Below are 20484 nucleotides of genomic sequence, written 5' to 3' on the forward strand. Positions count from 1 at the left end.
TTTCTACACGGCTCTCTCCACTAAGCACAAGACTTGAACACCATCTACAACGAACAGGACTGGCTGGTCACGGGAGCTGGGATTGCATTCTTCAGACCACTGAGAGGAGACGTCCCCGGGGGGGTCCCCATCCCCCCGAACAAGCTCACGGCTGCAATGACGGTAAGCATAGCTGTCAGTTTACTCGCCTCTGTTTCCATATCAGCTCTGTGTTCCGTTTTCTCTCCGTTCATTTCACGTTGTGCTATTGCAGTGCTCCGGATGTGTGCTTGTCGCGGCTGTACCATAACAATTGGCGGCTCGTCCAGGATCTGACTGTATATTCAGGCGATACGGAAGCTAACGTGATTAGCATTCCTTATTAGCCGAGCAGTTAGTTAGCTACTCATAACCCAGAAGCGTTGTCGGGGTTCAGGTGGGGTTGACTTTATGTCGGCCTGGCAATAGGAAACTGGTTTCCACCTGCAACGATAACTCGATCTAACATTCTGCTTTGTGTGAATAAATAGCAATCGCTCAGGTAAACATCTATCACCAATGCCCTTTGTGGGATTTATTCTATTAGGAGCTGTATTAACGTGGAGAAATGAGTGTGGCGTTTATATTTTGTGAGTCAGTGGTGTAATTAGCTTTCGGAATGCGGTTAGGTACAGGGTAGTGCTGGAGTGACCGTGACTAGTGGAGGCTTGTTCATATACCGTTATAGTACGGTGACCAGATTTCTCAAATGAAATCCGGGGACATTTCCAGTTTTGAGGTTAAAAAAATCAAATGTTATCATGATGAAATAAAAAAACGGGGACAATTAGTTTCATTTATTTTGACCAATGTATACACATTTAAAAAAGAATACTCAGTCATGTATGTATGTTTTCTGCATTTTATCTAACGTTACAATGTTGTGTTTCATATTTAAGAAAAGAATCATGAAAATCGGATTTGAGGTTTTTGAGTTATGGACCCTCAATGGAATCTCTACTCATCATTGCAGTCATTGAGAAAACCAGTCCAGATTACATCATCTGTACTGGTTTTGGCGTGGAAAAATGAAAATTTTCTAGGACAGGGTTACATTGACAGTGTTTACAAAGCCTACTCATATAATTTAAACATTCAATCCAAATAGCCTTAAGATAGTATAGCATGACAGTGCCCCTTTAAAAAAAACCACACACAATATGGTCATGTATTATACACATACATAGAATACACAATATTCTTCTCTGTTTGCTCTTCCACTTGTCTTGTCAGGAGAGCCAGTCAGTGGTCCTGATAGTCTGGAATGGATAAGAGTAGAAGAGAACTTGAGCACAAAACTGAGAGAACAGGGATTTGAAATGTACCATTAACTAATTTAACCATGCAACAGCATCAGAAAGACTAAACAACAACATAATGCAACTGTATTAAAATACAAATAGCCCACATGCTATAACTAGCACTGATAAAATCCACTCAGCAGAGGAACATATTCACAGCTTTTGTATAGAAATGCATTAAGGATCAGGTCATGTTTCTCCTTCTGCTCTCTCTCTCTCTCTCTCTCTCTCTCTCTCTCTCTCTCCCTTACCAAATGTGCATATTTCTCTGAAGAATGTATCTTCTTCAGGATGGCTTTGTTGCTGGCTAGCATCTCCACGAACTCCTGACAAGGGAGGTTGATGTTGTTCTTCACTATTAGCATGGCCTTGATGGTCTCAACGGTGAATCTATTTCTGCTGTCTGTCCAAATGTCATTCATGAGGGAGAACACCCTCTCTACTGGTGCATTACTCCCAGGTAGGCACAGGACAACAGATACACATCTGGCCAGGTTAGTGTGTGGGATTTCATTTGCTTTAAAGTGGGAGAACGCTGTGCTCCATCTCTGAAAGAGAGGTGTCTCATCTTTTCTCCAGTCTTCAAGTGCCCCCCCTTTCAAGAATTCATGCAGAGCAGAGACCTCGTCAAATAGTGTATCCTCGTTGATGTGGACACTGGGGCACTTCTCTTTCAGTCTTGTGGCTGCCTTCTCAATCTCCTCACGCTGAGGTGTCTTTTTTAAAAGTAGACAGTTTAAGTCTGAGAGAGTCTGTGTGCTTTCCCCAAGCCTGTATGTAGTTGACAGCGATGGTGAAGAATGACCGGGATGTGGTTAGAAAGGTGTCTCATCATTGCTCCATTTTCTTCAAGGTCCCTTAGGAGTCCTCTGGCCAGAACTGGGATGAAGTTGTCGTCATGTCGTGCAGTCAGTTTTGCCTCTAGGTTTCTCAGAATTGCAGCAGACTCCACAGCACAGCAGCCCTGGCCTTCAAGCATCTTGATTGTGTCACTGAACATGGTCAGGTTTCCATGGGCAAAGGCCAGCCACAGCTCAGTCAGTGGATCTTCAAACATCCTTCGCAGGACAACAGGGCATTTCTCTTCAGAGAGAAAAAATGGATTTCAGTGGTGCATACATTTTCAGCACTCTTACTAGTGCAGGGAGCATAGACAGCCAGCGAACATTGCTGTGCCCTAATATGTTGTGGTACTCCTGGCCAACAAACTCACAAAAGCTCTTCAGTCTTTCTACTCGAATGGTAATGTTACGGTAACGTTAGCCTACTTTTGAGTCGCTATTTCCAATGTAACTTTTCTTACTGTGTGCCAGTGTGTGGCCACTCCTAGCTTATGTTACACTGTTTGTGCTACACTGACTAGCTGAGGGATGTCGAGGGGATGAGGGATGTTGGCACTAACGTTAACTGTTAGCTGAGGGATGTCATGGTTCATGTATGCTAACGGTTAGCCCAACTCACAGTCCCACACAAAATAAAGTTCTTCACACACGTACTTACCGTATAATGCAGTAAATCCAGCCAGGACCAGGTCTCCAAAAATCCTCAAGCCTTGGATCAGTGACAATATAGAAGCCATGGCACGAATGACGAGAGCTCTTCTTTTGATTTCCGCGCACTCTCTGCTCGCTCGGGCTTCATAGTAGCCTAGCAACAGCAGTGCATCGGCAGCAGTGCGGCTACCGGTCTCGCGCAGAGATTAGTAGAGACGACGTCTATCTATCTGGTCTCGTGTAGCTTGCTCCGCCTCCAAACAATAGGCAAAGGGCGAGAGACTACGTTGTTTCTTTGTTATTATTAATATTGAAACATTAACACACCGTTGTTCTGTGTTCTAGTCTGCGTGCATCAAGACGTATACCATACATAAAATGCTGAAATTGGGGACATTTCCGGGGACAACTTTAGCCGGGGACAGGACATCCAAAACGGGGACTGTCCCTGGAAATCGGGGACGTCTGGTCACCCTACCGTTATAGTACGGTGTAACATGCTCTGTCTCCTGTAACGTTGTGTTGCGTTGCTGTGGTTTGCAACAGATGACATTATTGTTACGTGATTTCTAAATACAATAATTATATTGGTAAAAGCGCGTTGCTTTGCTTGTTGTTAGGATGTCTGTGAATGTTCTCATTCATCCAGGTCATGGTTATCCAAAGGAGTTGAATCAAGCTACACATTGTTTCACCAGATAAACTATATATTGTTAGTTATTTTGAATTAATCTGTGTACACGTGGGAAAGATAGCATCCGAGGACGGAGCTATTGTTGCGTTGTGCTGGGGTAGACAACATTGTGAGTGATTCCGCAAAGAGAGGGTCGCCATATTTGCATAGTGTATTTCAGTTAATCATTGTGGTGTAGTGATCTACTTTTCTTTCTTATTACATGATGATGCTGGTCGCGTGGCTTGGGTCCTGGACTGCTCCGTTGGCACGTGGACACTGCTTGGCATCCTGTGCATCATGTTCTTCATAAATTTTATGGCCATTATAATTCTGTTATCCTCTTTCAATGTTGTATTATGTAAATTGCGTGAACACAACATCCATTGCACGCTGTCCGTCTTGGGAGAGAGGTCCCTCCTCTGTTGCTCTCCCTGAGGTTTCTTCCTATTTTTTCTCCCTGTTAAAGGGGTTTTTTAGGGAGTTTTTCCTTATCCGATGAGAGCGTCTGTGGACAGGATGTTGTGTTGCTGTTAAGCCCACTGAGGCAAATTTGTCATTTGTGATATTGGGCTATACAAATAAAATTGATTTGATTTGCAGGTTAGCTATTCACCATGCGGGCCAGAGACGGTCCCTTTAAGACAGTGGGCGGGGGTTAGCAAGGGTTATTGTGGGTAGACACGAGGCTGAGGTTTTTAGCATAGTGAACTGCTGACTTAGGTTTGGTTGGAGGAAATAAACGACCCCACGGCTGTGTGGTCAAAAGGAGAAGTGGTCTCGTCTCCTTTCTTTCATCCTCCACACTGGTGACCCCGACGTGAGCCATGGAGAATGAAGCTACCAGCGCAGCGGCAGTGACTAACGCCGTCTCGCTCAAACTGCCCGACTTCTGGGAAACGGCTGCGGCAGCATGGTTCGCTCACATCGAAGCCCAGTTCGCAATTAGGAACATCACCGTGGATGAGACCAAGTACCACTACTTCGCGGCGGCACTCGGAACATCAACGGCGTCACGGATATTGGGCCTGCTGCAAGCCCCGCCGCCCGTGGATAAGTACGGTGCGATTAAGAGACACTTGCTACAGGCTTTTGAGATAGCAGAGGTGGAGCGGGCGGACTGGTTGTTTTCGCTGTAAGGCTTGGGAGACGGTAAGCCATCGGAGCTAATGGACAAGATGCTGACTATTCTGGGTTTGTGCGACCCCGCCTTCCTTTTCGGCCAGCTGTTCCTCCGTCAGCTCCCCTCGCTTGTCCGTGCTGCCTTGGCCAGCTCCAAGTTGTCCAGAGAAGGAAGAGGCAGCCAGGCTCAAACGGGAAGAGGAGAATAGGAAGGTGGAAATGGAGAGAATTGTGCTAGAAAGAGAGAAGCTCCGGATTAAATTTAAAATGGAGGAGCAAAAGACTGAGCAAGCCCGCCTGGCACTAGAAAGAGACAAAGTGCTGTCTCAGGACCCTGCTTTACGGCAAGTCCCAGAAAGCCGCTTTGATCCCACTAGCTATCTGAGGCCACTTTAGAAAGTGCCACGTAAAGTAAGGATTATGGTGTGGTAAAGCAAAATTAGCTAGTGGCATATGAGTTAGTTCCAGAAGCGTACCGCCAGCAGTTCTAGGTCCTAAAAAGGAAAAGTGATGAATCTTTTCTGGAGTTAGCTAAGAGACTGGAGTTGGTGTTTGGCAGGTGGCTGGCCTCTACTGGGACCTCCACTTTTGAAGCTGTCTGTGCATTTGTGCTAATGGAACAATTTAAAAAGTGTGTGCCCCAGCCCATAGAAATATATCTTAATGAGTGGGACGAGAAAGATCTCAGAAAAGCAGCCACATTAGCTGACCAGTATGAGCTAACTCACCGTAACATGTCTGATAGAGGAAGATCTTTCAGACAAGATAGGGAAGCTGAAAGAGATCCTGGTGTGGCAGGGAAAAATGTTTCTGGCTAAGAAGTTTTCTGACCGACCCCAACGGATCCAGGTTAAGTCTGAATGTATCTCTCTCCTCCTCCTGAGTCAATAAGCGTTGAGCAACCTCCTTGAATTGAGATTTATTGCTTTTATTGTTTAAAAAAAAAAGTCACACACAGTCTGTTTGTCGGAGGTTGCAGCACAAGGAGGCTAGTAAGCCCGTAGCCTGTGTAGGTGTTTTGCCTCATGCACTAGAAACTAGTGAGTTTGTGGATCCCTCTGAGGAGGAAGTACTAAAAGATTACACAGGTTTTGTATCTCAAGGTACAGTTTCAGTGTCTGGGGATGGTCTGGAGGTCCCAGTTAAGGTGCTTAGAGATTCTGGAGCAGCTCATTCACTACTTCTGAAAGGAGTGTTGGGATTTACCACTGTCCACCGCCACTGGGATGTCGGTTGTAGTCAAGGGGGTTGGTGACAATTACGTTCCTGCTCCTAAAGCACAGATTTTTTGTAAAAACTGAGCTGGTGACTAAGGTAGTGGCTGTGGAAGTTATAGACACTCTTCCAGTGAAAGGTATTACCTTCCTTTTAGGTAATGACCTGGCAGGCACTCGGGTGCGCCCACGTGACCCTGAAGACGCTCCGGCAGAGGTAGTTCAGAGTGAAAGTGTTGCCACTATTGTGCAGGAACAGCCATGTGAAGCACCACAAACTGTAGCCTTAGAGCACCCTGACGTTTTCACGGTCTGTGTCGTGACCAGATCTGGGTCACGGTCCCAGGAGCTGTGGGAGGCTCAGGTAGAGGAACCTCCTGTCGACCTGTCAGACACATTTTTGGCTCAGTTGGCTGGAATGGAGGAAGTCAGTCAGTTTACTCGAGAAGCTCTGGTTAAAGCGCAGTATAAGGACCCCTCTATAGTGGCCCTCAGGAAGACAGCTATGTCATTAGAAGAAAGCCAAGAGGTAGCCACAGAGTACTATTTACAGTGAGGGGACCGGAGGGGAGAGTGGAAGTGGGTTTGGAGGACACATAAACCTGTGTATCATCAGTATAGCAATGGAAATGGATACCACAGTGCCGGTAGATGTTGCCAAGAGGGAGGTTACAAATAATAAACAGGAGTGGTCCCAACACTGAACCCTGTGGAACTATCAAAATATTTGACCGGTAATTCTGAATTTGTACAAAATGTGTCCTGTCTGTGAGGTAAGAAGCAAACCACTGCTATACAGTGCCCCCAACTCCAATGCTAGCCAGACAATCCATGAAGAGCTGATGTGATATGGTATCAAAGGCTGTGGTGAGGTCAAGCAGGGTGAGGATAGCGAGTAGACCGCAGTCAGCTGCACGAAGGAGGTCATTAGTGATCTTAACCAGGGCTGTTTCTGTCCAATGTTTGGGGTGAAAGCCAGATTGGAATTGTTCAGAGATTAATGTTATCAAGGTAGATCTGGAGTTGAGATGCAAATATCCTCTCAAAGATTTTGGAGATGAATGGTAAATTGGAAATAGGCGAATAGTTGTTTTGGTCATCGGTTATTCCTTGGCTTTGACATCGTACACTACATACAGTGGTACTACTCCATCATATACCACAGAGAACCACGTGTACACATCACAACAGGTGATTTCACTAATTTACCCTCCACTGTGTGGTTGAAGGTGTTATTATTAGTGAAATCAGCTAGTGTAGTGTTGGAATGAAAACCTGTGAACATGTGGGCCCCACCATGACACAGCCTTGATCAACACTGCTCAACAGCAAAGCATCATGGCCTCTGGATGAGGGAACTGTGAGGTGCTAGTAGGCCCTTGCTTTGACTCACCAGTAGGTATCCCCTGAATTGGTTATAGATGATAGCAGTCAGTAGGTTCATCAAGAAGAAGGTCCCTGAAAGGAGGCAAGGCAAATCCTCTCTCAGATACGTCACCAGAATCCTTTCTGTGCTACATCAACATTAATGTCACATATTTTACTGGTAATCAGCCATCGGGTAATTGTTTAAACATCCTATTACAATCTAAGCTTACCAAACACACTGAAGATGATGAAGAAGATAGAGTAGCCTCTGTTGAAGGTGTAGGCAGGGATCATCACTGTTATAGGAGACAGCAAACGTTTAAAAAAATTGTCGCATAAAGTCACTGCAAGTCTAGTTCACTGGTACAGTTTCATTTCACTTTTAATTTCATGGCACGTAGATTCTTCAGTTACATTTAGAAGTAGTGCTGGGTGTTATGGAAAACATAACCGCACCAATCATAGGGGATTTTACACAATATCAATATACATATCATGTCAAGATATCTGCTAATATATGCAAAAATACCATTCTAAGAAGCCAACTGAGATTCATCACATTGAACTGTTTAGTAATGTAGAGTATAATATCACACCCAAACTAGTATTGAAATATTAAAAATGCAGAAGCGGGGCAGGTTAAGCTAACTGCTAGCCCATGCAGACCGGCAGTTCCGATAACACCGAGGGTGGTCTGGTGGCGGCCTCGCCTAGCGTTGACTGTGTTTTTAGTGTCATCGTGTGGAGTGTGAGGAGGTGTGTCGAAGGTGTGTGGCTGGGAATGCTAGAGGAAGATGCAGACGACAGGAGGAAATGGAAACGGATAATCCACTGTGGTGACCCCTAACGGGAGCAACCGAAAGTAGTAGTATTAGTAGAGATAAATGATTCATCATGTCATTAATGCAGACAACTATCACAATATGACAATATCTGAATTTCATCCCAAGGCAATATTGCTGAAAGATGATAAATGATCATATTGAATTATTTCTCAGCCATACTTAGAAGCACAACATACTGATATGAATTGAAATGAGCTAAGGCTATTGCGTGAGTAGTAGACTATTGGCACCATCGGGGTTGTTGGCTGTGGTGAGCAGCACCAGTAAAGAGGTGAGTGCCTGGGGCAGGTTCTTGAAATACAATTCCCACTCCCCATTCATCTCTGGGTCCTGGAGGTTAAAGGAAAGTGTAAAATAAAATTACTATTTTATTAGCCAAGTCAATTTTTACACAATACTTGATACAGAGAGAGAGAGAGAATCCTCTTCACAATGTTAGAGAGAGAAAAAATGCAATACCTTTACTCTTTATTTATTCTTAATTTGTACCTCCATGTGGTAAAAATAGATTTTTACCACTTGGAGGCTGCCTATGAACGATAGCGTGTTTATATGTTAATCCTCTGTGCCTATTTGGTTGTGTATGCATGAGGTTTTTTTTTCTCCTTTTTTTTTTTAAGGGAACATTTCATTAAAGCGGTTACATCTGAAAGTGACCTATAGCCGCCATACTATTAACTGTTTATGGAGTGCACAAGGGATAGGAAGAGCGAGGTATAAAATACTTGCTTCCTGCTACAATACAAAAACAAAAAATTGAGCTGGTACTTCGCTTTGACTAGAATTTGGAGAACGACAACTTCCTAGAAATGAATACTCAGCCACTACATGTTGACAGAGACACGGGTGTCAACCGGGAGACGAAATGTATTTGTTTAACAGTGACAACAAGCACTTTCTGATAGTGTCTTAATGCATGCTCAATAATCCAGGTAAGAAAATCAAAGAAAGTTGAATCAGTTCATCTGGATACATTTATTGACAGAGGTTTCATCACTCAACTAAGTGACCTCTTCAATTTAAACCGACTTAGGCAGCTGTCTAAGCATAAACCAGTGGTGATTCCGTATGTGACGGGAGTGTCAGAACAGTTGAGACGCGTATTTTCCAAATACTGAGTCTCAGTTGCTTTCAAGCCCCAAAACACATTGCGCCAGAAATTGGTCCACCCCAAGGATCGGGTCCCCCGGCACAAACCGAGCAATATAGTGTACGCTGTCAAGGGCCGGGAGGATTGCAGTGACTTGTACGTTGGGGAAACCAAAAAGACGCTGGCCAAGAGGATGGCACAACACAGAAGAGCTAACACGTCAGGCCAGGACTCTGCTGTCTACACCCATCTACAGGCCAGTGGCCACTCTTTCAAGGATGAGGATGTGCACATCCTTGATAGGGAGGAATGCTGGTTTGAACGGGGAGTCAAAGAGGCCATTTTAAGAGGGAAAGATCATCCCTGAACTGAGGGGTGGGGCCTAAGAGTACATCTGTCACCATCTTACAATAATGTGATTGCAAACATTCCCTAATCTTATCCAAAGGCATTGAATCAAGTGCAACTGGACTTGGTACAGTGGCTTGCAAAAGTATTCATACCCCTTGAACTTTTCCACATTTTGTCACGTTTCGACCATAAATATATTTTATTGGAATTTTATGTGAAAGACCAACACAAAGTGGCACACAATTGTGAAGTACAAAGAAAATTATACATGATTTTAAATGTTTTTTAAAAATAAAAAACTGAAAAGTGCGGTGTGCAAAAGTATTCAGCCCCCCTGAGTCAATACTTTGTGGAACCGCCTTTTGCTGCAATTACAGCTGCAAGTCTTTTGGGGTATGTCTCTACCAGCTTTGCACATCTAGAGACTGAAATTTTTGCCCATTCTTCTTTGCAAAACAGCTCAAGCTCAGTCAGATTAGATGGAGAGCGTTTGTGAACGGCAGTTTTCAGATCTTGCCACAGATTCTCAATTGGATTCAGGTCTGGACTTTGACTGGGCCATTCTAACACATGAATATGTTTTGTTTTAAACCATTCCATTGTAACCCTGGCTTTATGTCTAGGGTCTTTGTCCAGCTGGAAGGTGAACCTCCGCCCCAGTCTCAAGTCTTTTGCAGACTCCAACAGGTTTTCTTCCAAGATTGCCCTGTATTTGGCTCCATCCATCTTCCCATCAACTCTGACCATCTTCCCTGTCCCTGCTGAAGAGAAGCACCCCCAGAGCATGATGCTGCCACCACCATGTTTGACAGTGGGGATGGTGTGTTCAGAGTGATGTGCAGTGTTTGTTTTCCGCCACACATAGCATTTTGCATTTTGGCCAAAAAGTTCAATTTTGGTCTCATCTGACCAGAGCACCTTCTTCCACATGTTTGCTGTGTCCCCCACATGGCTTCTGGCAAACTGCAAACGGGACTTCTTATGGTTTTCTTTTAACAATGGCTTTCTTCTTGCCACTCTTCCATAAAGGCCAGATTTGTGCAGTGCACGACCAATAGTTGTCCTGTGGACAGATTCCCCCACCTGAGCTGTGGATCTCTGCAGTTCGTCCAGAGTCACCATGGGCCTCTTGGCTGCATCTCTGATCAGTGCTCTCCTTGTTTGGCCTGTAAGTTTAGGTGGACGGCCGTGTCTTGGTTGGTTTGCAGTTGTGCCATACTCTTTCCATTTCCGGATGATGGATTGAACAGTGCTCCGTGAGATGTTCAAAGCTTGGAAAATTATAGCCTAACTCTGCTTTAAACTTCTCCACAACTTTATCCCTGACCTGTCTGGTGTGTTCCTTGGACTTCATGATGTTGTTTGCTCCCCAATATTCTCTTAAAAACCTCTGAGGCCGTCACAGAACAGCTGTATTTGTACTGAGATTAGATTACACACAGGTTGACTCTATTTAGTCATTAGGTCAACATTCGATCATTCAGCAATCATCAGGCAACTTCTGAAGGCAATTGGTTGCACTCAGAGAAAAGGGGGCTGAATACTTTTGCACACCTCACTTTTCAGTTTTTTATTTGTAAATTTTTTTTTAAATCATGTATAATTTTCTTTGTACTTCACAATTGTGTGCCACTTTGTGTTGGTCTTTCACATAAAATTCCAATAAAATATATTTATGTTTGTGGTCGTAATGTGACAAAATGTGGAAAAGTTCAAGGGTATGAATACTTTTGCAAGCCACTGTATATATCCGTGAAGACGTTTTGCCTCTCATCCAAGAGGCTTCCTCAGTTCGTGCCTTTCTGACTAGACCAAGCTAGTCTCAGCTTGTGCTGTTTATAAAGGTGGGGATACCTGCAGTCAGTTTAGACTGAAGAGGTCACTTAGATGAGTGATGAAATGTACGTATCTGTCAATTATCAGTGTCTCCAGATGAATTGATTCAACTTTCTTTGATTTTCTGGTAGTGTGTTCTTTTAACCAAGAAATCTAAAAATCAGATTCACGATTACTGTTCAAACATAAATGATTTAAGTTGAAATCATATAACTACATATAATATGTAATCATAAAATCAGTTTGAATGATAGTCTTCAAGCTGCTAACTTTGAATGCCCTCTATATGTACGTGTTACCTCTATATGCTAACACATAGGAGAGAATGAGGCATATGCCTGTGCTATGTACTACGCATGTGTCCAGGACATGTACAGGCCTGAATGCAAGCCTAGGTGTCCTGAACTGTTCTGTACTTATCAGGGTGTGACCACAGGCACTTTGCACTCACCTCCGTTTTGGCAAACAGCAGCATGCCTATCATTGTGAACAGGCAGAGGTGGAGGGCCAACAAGAGAAACACACTATAAAGACAGACGGATGTGCAGACAAACAGGAGAGCGAGAGACACACACACACACACACACACACACACACACACACACAGAATTAGGGTGTAAAAGGTCATGTAAAAGGTATTCAATATTGAGGCAAACATACCAGTGTTTTTCCATTAAATAAGCTGTGTCTACAGATGCACTCGGGGTTCGTGGAGCACAACCAGAGCAGGGCAGCAATTCAATATTATTGTTTATCATCTTTCAGTGGTTTTGTATCATGATGAAATCCGGATATTGTCATATTGTGATATACAATTTTGTTGTCTACATTGATGATGCGAATCTATACCCAACATTTCTCACAAAATGAGGTGTGAAATACTTGAGGTATTATCAGAATAGATTTAGTTTAATATTATACTTTAAGGTACCAAACAGTTCAATGTCATAAACTTAAGATTTCTTAAACGTGGTATTTTTGCATACATAAGAAGATATCATGATATATATTGATAAAGTAAAACTCCCTATGATTACCATGAGGATAATAGTCCCCATATTGGGCAGTACTAAACCAAATTATAATCTGTGGCTTCTGACTATGTATGTACATTATAGGGAACCACACACACAAGCAGAAGTGAGAATGGTCTGAGGGGAAAGTTGCGACTTTCATTTGATGATTTGATGAGAAGTGAGATTTGATTTAAAACATAACTACCTATTACTGCAGGTTTATTTCAAAAGCAGTTTTAAGAGCATTTCTAACAGACTTTCATCAAAATCCAGAAAAAAATAATTTAGGTTTCACTAATAATGCTAAGTTTATTCAACGTTATAGTTTTATCAAAGTGTATATAGCCTTCCGCCCTTTCTCTCTTTCTTTCATTCATTCATTCATGTTTATTTCCAGACAGTATTTAAATGTACAAATATTTATTTACCAAACGTAATACACATTCTATGAGCAAAAATGAGGAAGAAAAAATTATATGACATAACTTACTCTTTTGCATCCATTCTAAAGCTCATGTCCACAAAGGTTAAATTTTGAATCAAATAATATGAATAGTAGGAGGACACAGGTACCTCTCAGCATCAATCTGTACCGAGATGAAGAGCCTGGAGCGACTAAAGAAACAAAAAGAACTTGGAACGTCAAGAGGGACTGTTACTCACCATTACCCCGTGTAATCAATGACACAAAAAACATTAATAATTTTAAAGAAATTAAGACCTTGAAAGCATCTTATTGTTTATTCTTGGCTACACCTAAGAATCAAAGAGTGAAGCAAAACATCTTTGTAGTCTTGTTTGAACATTGTGCACCATGTTACTGGTAAAACAGTGAGCATCACAGAGAAGCTAGACTACAGCTAGACTGATGCTTAACCATCAGTGTGTTAGGGAGTGTGTGGGATACACAGACACTAATTTGTGCATGGGGTGTTCCATAGACTCTAGGGCCTTTAGGACAGTGTTGCAATTTGCGAAACCAAATTTGTTCTTGTTGTGTCTGTGTGTGTATACCGCATCAGCTCCTTTGTACCTTGTGACTCTTGGGTTTTGTGTAATGTCACGCGAGCAGATATCCTGCCCTGCTCAGGATACCTGTACAGGTCTGCACCCCTGTGAGCCTTTGCAAGCCCTGGTTACCCTGAAACCCCTTTCTCTGTGCCACTGTCCAAAGACAATGTGTATCTACTACACAGCAGCATGCCCTGGCTTTATAGCTCAGGGTCAGTTACCTGGCTATCTCCGGCAGGGTCCTCTTAATGCACTTGAGAGTTTTCTTCATTAGGGAGGAGTTTTGAAGGAGGAAGAACGGCCTGATGAGTCTTCGCACTCTCAATTTCTGATTGTGAAAAGACAAAAATAAGAGGACATAACTTTTGTATCACTTGTAATGAACCATGCTCTGTAGAGCCTATAACTTATTTCACACAGTTTATATTATATTTATATATATATAGTTTATATTTATTATTTATAGTTTATATATACACTACCGTTCAAAAGTTTGGGGTCACCCAAACAATTTTGTGTTTTCCATGAAAAGTCACACTTATTCACCACCATATGTTGTGAAATGAATAGAAAATAGAGTCAAGACATTGACAAGGTTAGAAATAATGATTTGTATTTGAAATAAGATTTTTTTTACATCAAACTTTGCTTTCGTCAAAGAATCCTCCATTTGCAGCAATTACAGCATTGCAGACCTTTGGCAGTCTAGCTGTTAATTTGTTGAGGTAATCTGGAGAAATTGCACCCCACGCTTCCAGAAGCAGCTCCCACAAGTTGGATTGGTTGGATGGGCACTTCTTGCGTACCATACGGTCAAGCTGCTCCCACAACAGCTCAATGGGGTTCAGATCTGGTGACTGCGCTGGCCACTCCATTACCGATAGAATACCAGCTGCCTGCTTCTGCTCTAAATAGTTCTTGCACAATTTGGAGGTGTGTTTAGGGTCATTGTCCTGTTGTAGGATGAAATTGGCTCCAATCAAGCGCTGTCCACTGGGTATGGCATGGCGTTGCAAAATGGAGTGATAGCCTTCCTTATTCAGAATCCCTTTTACCCTGTACAAATCTCCCACCTTACCAGCACCAAAGCAACCCCAGACCATCACATTACCTCCACCATGCTTAACAGATGGCGTCAGGCATTCTTCCAGCATCTTTTCATTTGTTCTGCGTCTCACAAACGTTCTTCTTTGTGATCCAAACACCTCAAACTTGGATTCATCCGTCCACAACACTTTTTTCCAGTCTTCCTCTGTCCAATGTCTGTGTTCTTTTGCCCATCTTAATCTTTTTCTTTTATTGGTCAGTCTCAGATATGGCTTTTTCTTTGCCACTCTGCCCTGAAGCCCAGAATCCCGCAGCCGCCGCTTCACTGTAGATGTTGACACTGGTGTTTTGCGGGTACTATTTAATGAAGATGCCAGTTGGGGACCTGTGAGGCGTCTGTTTCTCAAACTAGAGACTCTAATGTACTTATCTTCTTGCTCAGTTGTGCAACGCGGCCTCCCACTTCTTTTTCTACTCTGGTTAGAGCCTGTTTGTGCTGTCCTCTGAAGGGAGTAGTACACACCGGTGTAGGAAATCTTCAATTTCTTAGCAATTTTTCGCATGGAATAGCCTTCATTTCTAAGAACAAGAATAGACTGTCGAGTTTCAGATGAAAGTTCTCTTTTTCTGGCCATTTTGAGCGTTTAATTGACCCCACAAATGTGATGCTCCAGAAACTCAATCTGCTCAAAGGAAGGTCAGTTTTGTAGCTTCTGTAACGAGCTAAACTGTTTTCAGATGTGTGAACATGATTGCACAAGGGTTTTCTAATCATCAATTAGCCTTCTGAGCCAATGAGCAAACACATTGTACCATTAGAACACTGGAGTGATAGTTGCTTGAAATGGGCCTCTATACACCTATGTAGATATTGCACCAAAAACCAGACATTTGCAGCTAGAATAGTCATTTACCACATTAGCAATGTATAGAGTGTATTTCTTTAAAGTTAAGACTAGTTTAAAGTTATCTTCATTGAAAAGTACAGTGCTTTTTCTTCAAAAATATGGACATTTCAATGTGACCCCAAACTTTTGAACGGTAGTGTATATATATTTATTTAATGCTATACTGTCCCAATTCACAGCTAATCACTCACTGTACATTTCTCAACCTGTGCTGGCATTCCACTGCATAAGTCTTGCAGTCTGAATGACCAGAGTGATTACAGAACAGCATATTTGTAGAAAGATGTTCATAAAATACCATCTACATTTGACTTGCCCTTTTCTACTGCACAGTAAGTTTTATCGTCCCTGTACTATGTGTGCTTGCATGTACTGTGTTACTAGGTAAGTTTTCACATTTGTCATTTGTCAGTGATTGATGCAATCATCCCAGTGTGATATTCCTTAATTCCTTTCCATTTTATGTATTTGGAAAGTAGGCTAAATCTTTTTTTTTATGAAGAAAAATATACATTTCCATTCTATTACAACATCAAATACTTTGTGTTCACGCTGTCCTGAAGAAACATGATCAAACACTATCTAAGAGGTAAAAGGCTTCAGATATGATGCAATGTGATCTTACCTCATCACACTCCATACTGACAGATAGCACCCAGTCAATGATGGAGGCTGAGAGGACCACAGTGTAGCCAATCAGCCATTTGCTCTTTCTGAACTCCTCCCAACCAATCAGATAGCTCTGGTGATGGAACAGGTGACACAGAGTGGTGAGTTCATTTGGAAATGATGAAATTGGATAAGTAAAATTAGCTTTGGTAGGAAAATGGCATTACCATAATAGTGTCATTACGCACATGTCTGAAACATGGCCAGATTCCATGTCTCAACCTTTATTTACCCATGCAAGCTTGGCATTAGGAAGAAATGACAGGGCATGTGTGGAAAAAATATACATGTTTACACCTGGGTGCTACATAATACAAAGTTTCATACTCTCACCAAGTGGGTACTTTAACTAAGGCTCCAAGGGTGTGTGTGTGTGTGTGTGTGTGTGTGTGTGTGTGTGTGTGTGTGTGTGTGTGTGTGTGTGTGTGTGTGTGTGTGTGTGTGTGACTAAAAGAGCATCAAAACCTAAAGCTGTTTGTGTCTTGGTATTGCTAACCTTTACAGCAAGGTCCAAACAGAAGATGACGAGGCAGACCATCTCGATGCTCTCGGTCAGGCCACAGGGAGGTTCCCAGGGTGGGGCACGGTACCGGGGGTCTGAGGAAGCAGAGAGGGAAGAAGGGCGCTCCACAAAGGCCAGCATCAACACGACAGCAATAGTGAGGCCCAGACCCCTGAGCAAAAAAAGATATTCATTCATTACCCAAATCGCTTATCCTGTTGTCAGGGTCGCAGGTATGCTGGAGCCTATCCCAGCAGTCATTGGGTGGCAAGCGGGGAGACACCCTATATCAGCGGTCGGGAACCTATGGCTCGCGAGCCATATATGGCTCTTCCGGTGACGGCATATGGCTCCCAGACAATTTTGAGTTGAAAAAATTTTTTTTTTCAAAAAAATCAGTTTGGAACTGATTTTAAAATACTTGTGATATTTCTTAATAATACTGTGTCATTTTAAAGTAAACAGAAATTAGTTTTGAAGATAAATTTCACGGGTCACGGGTCACCCGTGGGTCGGGTCGGGAACCAATGGCTCGCGAGCATGTCCGGGTCATTGTAAAGGTGAAGAAATCAATTTTATCAGATAGCCAACTAGTTTATCCGCTTCAACCCTTGTAACGGAAAAGATGGCGAAAAGAAAAAAAGACGATGATTACCGTGCATTCCAGGCTGCGTGGACAGAGGAATTTGCATTTGTGGAGAGAGCAGGATCTGCGGTATGTCTAATATGCAATGATAAAATTGCATCGATGAAACGGTCAAATATAAAGCGGCACTTCGATACGCACCATGCTTCATTTGCATCGAAATATCCAGCGGGGGACAGCAGGAAAAGGGCATGCGAGGAGCTACAGCGGAGAGTGCAGACGAGTCAGCAGCAACTACGTGTGTGGACCAAGCAAGGTGACGGGAATTCCGCTAGCTTTGCGGGGGCTTTGGCAATAGTAAGGAATGGAAAGTCATTCACAGATGGCGAGTATGCCAAAACATTCATGCTTGATGTGGCCAATGAACTGTTTGATGACTTCCCAAATAAAGACAAGATAATCAAACGAATAAAAGACATGCCCCTGTCAGCAAGAACTGTGCACGATCGTAGCATCATGATGGCAAATCAAGTCGAGGAAACACAAATTAAGGACATAAACGCCGGGACATACTTTTCTCTCGCGTTAGATGAGTCAACAGACGTTAGCCATCTATCTCAGTGCAGTATCATTGCCAGGTATGCTGCAGGTGACACACTGCGTGAGGAAAGCTTGGCTGTTTTGCCAATGAAAGGGACAACAAGAGGAGAGGATTTATTCATGTCTTTCATGGAGTTTGCTAAAGAAAAAAAACTACCGATGGATAAACTTATTTCTGTCTGTACTGATGGTGCACCCTGTATGTTGGGGAAGAACAAAGGATTTGTAGCGCTTCTCCGTGAACATGAAAAGACAGCCATCCTAAGTTTTCATTGCATCCTGCACCAGGAGGCGCTTTGCGCTCAGACGTGTGGCCAGGAGCTTGGCGAGGTGATGTCTCTGGTCATTCGAGTGGTCAACTTTATTGTTGCCCGAGCTTTAAATGATCGCCAGTTTAAAGCTCTGTTAGAAGAAGTTGGGAATCATTATCCCGGTCTGCTTTTACACAGCAACGTGCGTTGGTTGTCAAGGGGGAAGGTGCTCAGCCGTTTTGCAGCTTGCCTGAGTGAAATCCGGACTTTTCTTGAAATGAAAGGCGTCAAGCATCCTGAGCTAGACAACACTGACTGGCTCCTGCAGTTTCACTATCTCGTGGACACAACTGGCCATCTGAACCAGCTCAATGTGAAAATGCAAGGTATTGGAAATACAATCTCATCCCTTCAACAAGCAGTGTTTGCATTTGAAAGCAAGCTGGAAGTCTTTCTCAGGGACATTGAAACAGGTCGTCTTCTGCACTTTGAAAGACTGCAACAATTTAGAGATGCATGCTTAGCAAGTGACTCCACTCAACATCTGGATCTCCAGCAGCTAGCTGGCTTTACGTTCAATCTCCTGCAGTCATTCAAAGCACGTTTTGGAGAATTTCGTGCGCGCACTGGTCTTTTCAAGTTCATCACTCATCCACATGAGTGTGCAGTGGACAAAATCGACCTGACATGCATCCCCGGGGTCTCTATCGGAGACTTTGAGCTGGAAGTTGCTGACCTGAAGGCATCAGACATGTGGATGAGTAAGTTCAAGTCACTTAATGGAGAGTTGGAAAGTCTTGCGCGACAGCGAGCAGAGCTGGCGAGGGAACACAAGTGGACAGAAATTAAAAATCTTCAACCTGAAGACCAGCTGATTCTTAAAACTTGGAACGAGCTTCCTGTGACATACCACACAATGCAGCGTGTGAGTATTGCCGTATTGACCGTGTTTGGCTCTACATATGCATGTGAAGTCTCTCGCATATGAGGAACATTAAGACCAACCTACGCTCACGTTTAACTGATGGAAGCCTCAACGCCTGCATGAAGCTCAACCTCACCACATATGAACCAGACTACAAGGCCATCAGCAAAACCATGCAGCACCAGAAGTCGCATTAAAAGTAAGACATATTTAATTTATTATACGTTAAAAATACTATATGGCTCTCAATGAAATATATTTAGAAATATTTGGCTTTTATGGCTCTCCCAGTCAAAAAGGTTCCCGACCCCTTCCCTATATAATATATATAAATACAGTAGTGATCTATGTAGCAATCCAGAGCGACGGCAGCATCAGGAAGAAAGAGCATGAGAAGCTAGAGAAAGGGCTGAAAGAAGAACTAGGATCGATGTGGAAGGTGAAATCCACAGTAGTCCCAATGGTAATAGGAGCACTAGGGGCTGTGACCCCCACACTAGGACAGTGGCCCCAGCAGATTCCAGGAACAACATCTGAGGTTTCTGTCCAGAAGAGTGCGGCCCTAGGAAAAGCTAAGATGCTGTACAGAACCCTCAAACTCCCAGGCCTCTGGTAGAAGACCCAAGCTTGAGGAATACACACACCACCCACCCGAAAAAGGGTGAAAGAGATTTATTTTTATATCTTTATTTATCCAAGGAATTTCAGCTGAGTATCTTATTTAATTATTTACACTGCATTATTTAATCAGCCACACCCTTCTTCACATTCACACACCTACACACTCACATGGGAGCTCTGCAGTATAACATGAGCAGCTTCATGACAGGGATGCCTGAGCATTGAATGCCCCTCAGCGGTGGTTGTTAAGGGAGGCCAGACCTCTGCTGATTTTTTTTTGTTTTGTTCTGACATTCAGCAAGAAGCTAAATTTCAATCGCAAATTTTATTTGTAGCTAAGTAACATTGTATTTGCTCAAAGTTTGTCTTTGTGGGATGTTTAACAAAAAAACACAAGGGCATAGACATGTTGTTTGAAGTAAAATAAAAAACAAACCAACAGAATCTAGGAATGTATATAACGGAGTATCCACATACTTAAAAACATTGTATCACTGTATCTAATTCTGCAAGTAAGAAATTAAAATCTGCATATAGCTGGTTTCTATCAATCAATCAAGTTGCATTTTATATAGCATTTTTCTTGCTGCAACAGCCACTCAAAGCGCTTTACATTTCTGGTCAAGTCTGAATTTCAGACACCCGTTACAATAGAACACAAGCTGTTTTCTGTACAATCGCTACCTATTTCGTATGCGTAAGGCCACAGAAATGTGATTTACAATGATTAACTGATTCTACTATACAGTATTCGCGTACGTACTTTGCATTGCACTTTGAAGAAACATATTACACTGATAAGAAGACATTTTAATGTGGATGTATACAGAGGTGATATTGACCTGAGTGAGCCGTTTTAAGTAACAGTAGTTTGGAATATTATGCTGATGAACATGCAGCACATGAACAAAAACATGCTGATGCATACATGACAAGGATAAAGGCACAGATGAAGGTGTGACTCACTCTTTCTTATTTTTGTTTGCATTAAACTGCCCTAATTTCACTTGAGTAGTAATCAAATCTGAATCACAGAG

At 42.8% G+C, this 20484-nt stretch overlaps 1 protein-coding gene across 1 annotated transcript in view; it reads right to left on the reverse strand.

The window, feature by feature from the left end:
- Positions 1-20484, reverse strand: part of tpcn2 (two pore segment channel 2) — a 52370-nt gene that overhangs the window by 12508 nt on the left and 19378 nt on the right. Inside the window, exons 4-10 of the mRNA XM_056278689.1 lie at positions 16459-16636; positions 15919-16035; positions 13560-13666; positions 11763-11835; positions 8265-8364; positions 7420-7485; positions 7215-7279 (exon numbers count right to left, since the gene is read on the reverse strand). Of these exons, the coding sequence (XP_056134664.1) occupies positions 7215-7279; positions 7420-7485; positions 8265-8364; positions 11763-11835; positions 13560-13666; positions 15919-16035; positions 16459-16636 (706 nt within the window). The remainder of the gene's footprint in view (positions 1-7214; positions 7280-7419; positions 7486-8264; positions 8365-11762; positions 11836-13559; positions 13667-15918; positions 16036-16458; positions 16637-20484) is intronic.

This window comes from Lampris incognitus, chromosome 4, assembly GCF_029633865.1.
Source record: "Lampris incognitus isolate fLamInc1 chromosome 4, fLamInc1.hap2, whole genome shotgun sequence".
In the NCBI taxonomy this organism is placed as follows: domain Eukaryota; kingdom Metazoa; phylum Chordata; class Actinopteri; order Lampriformes; family Lampridae; genus Lampris; species Lampris incognitus.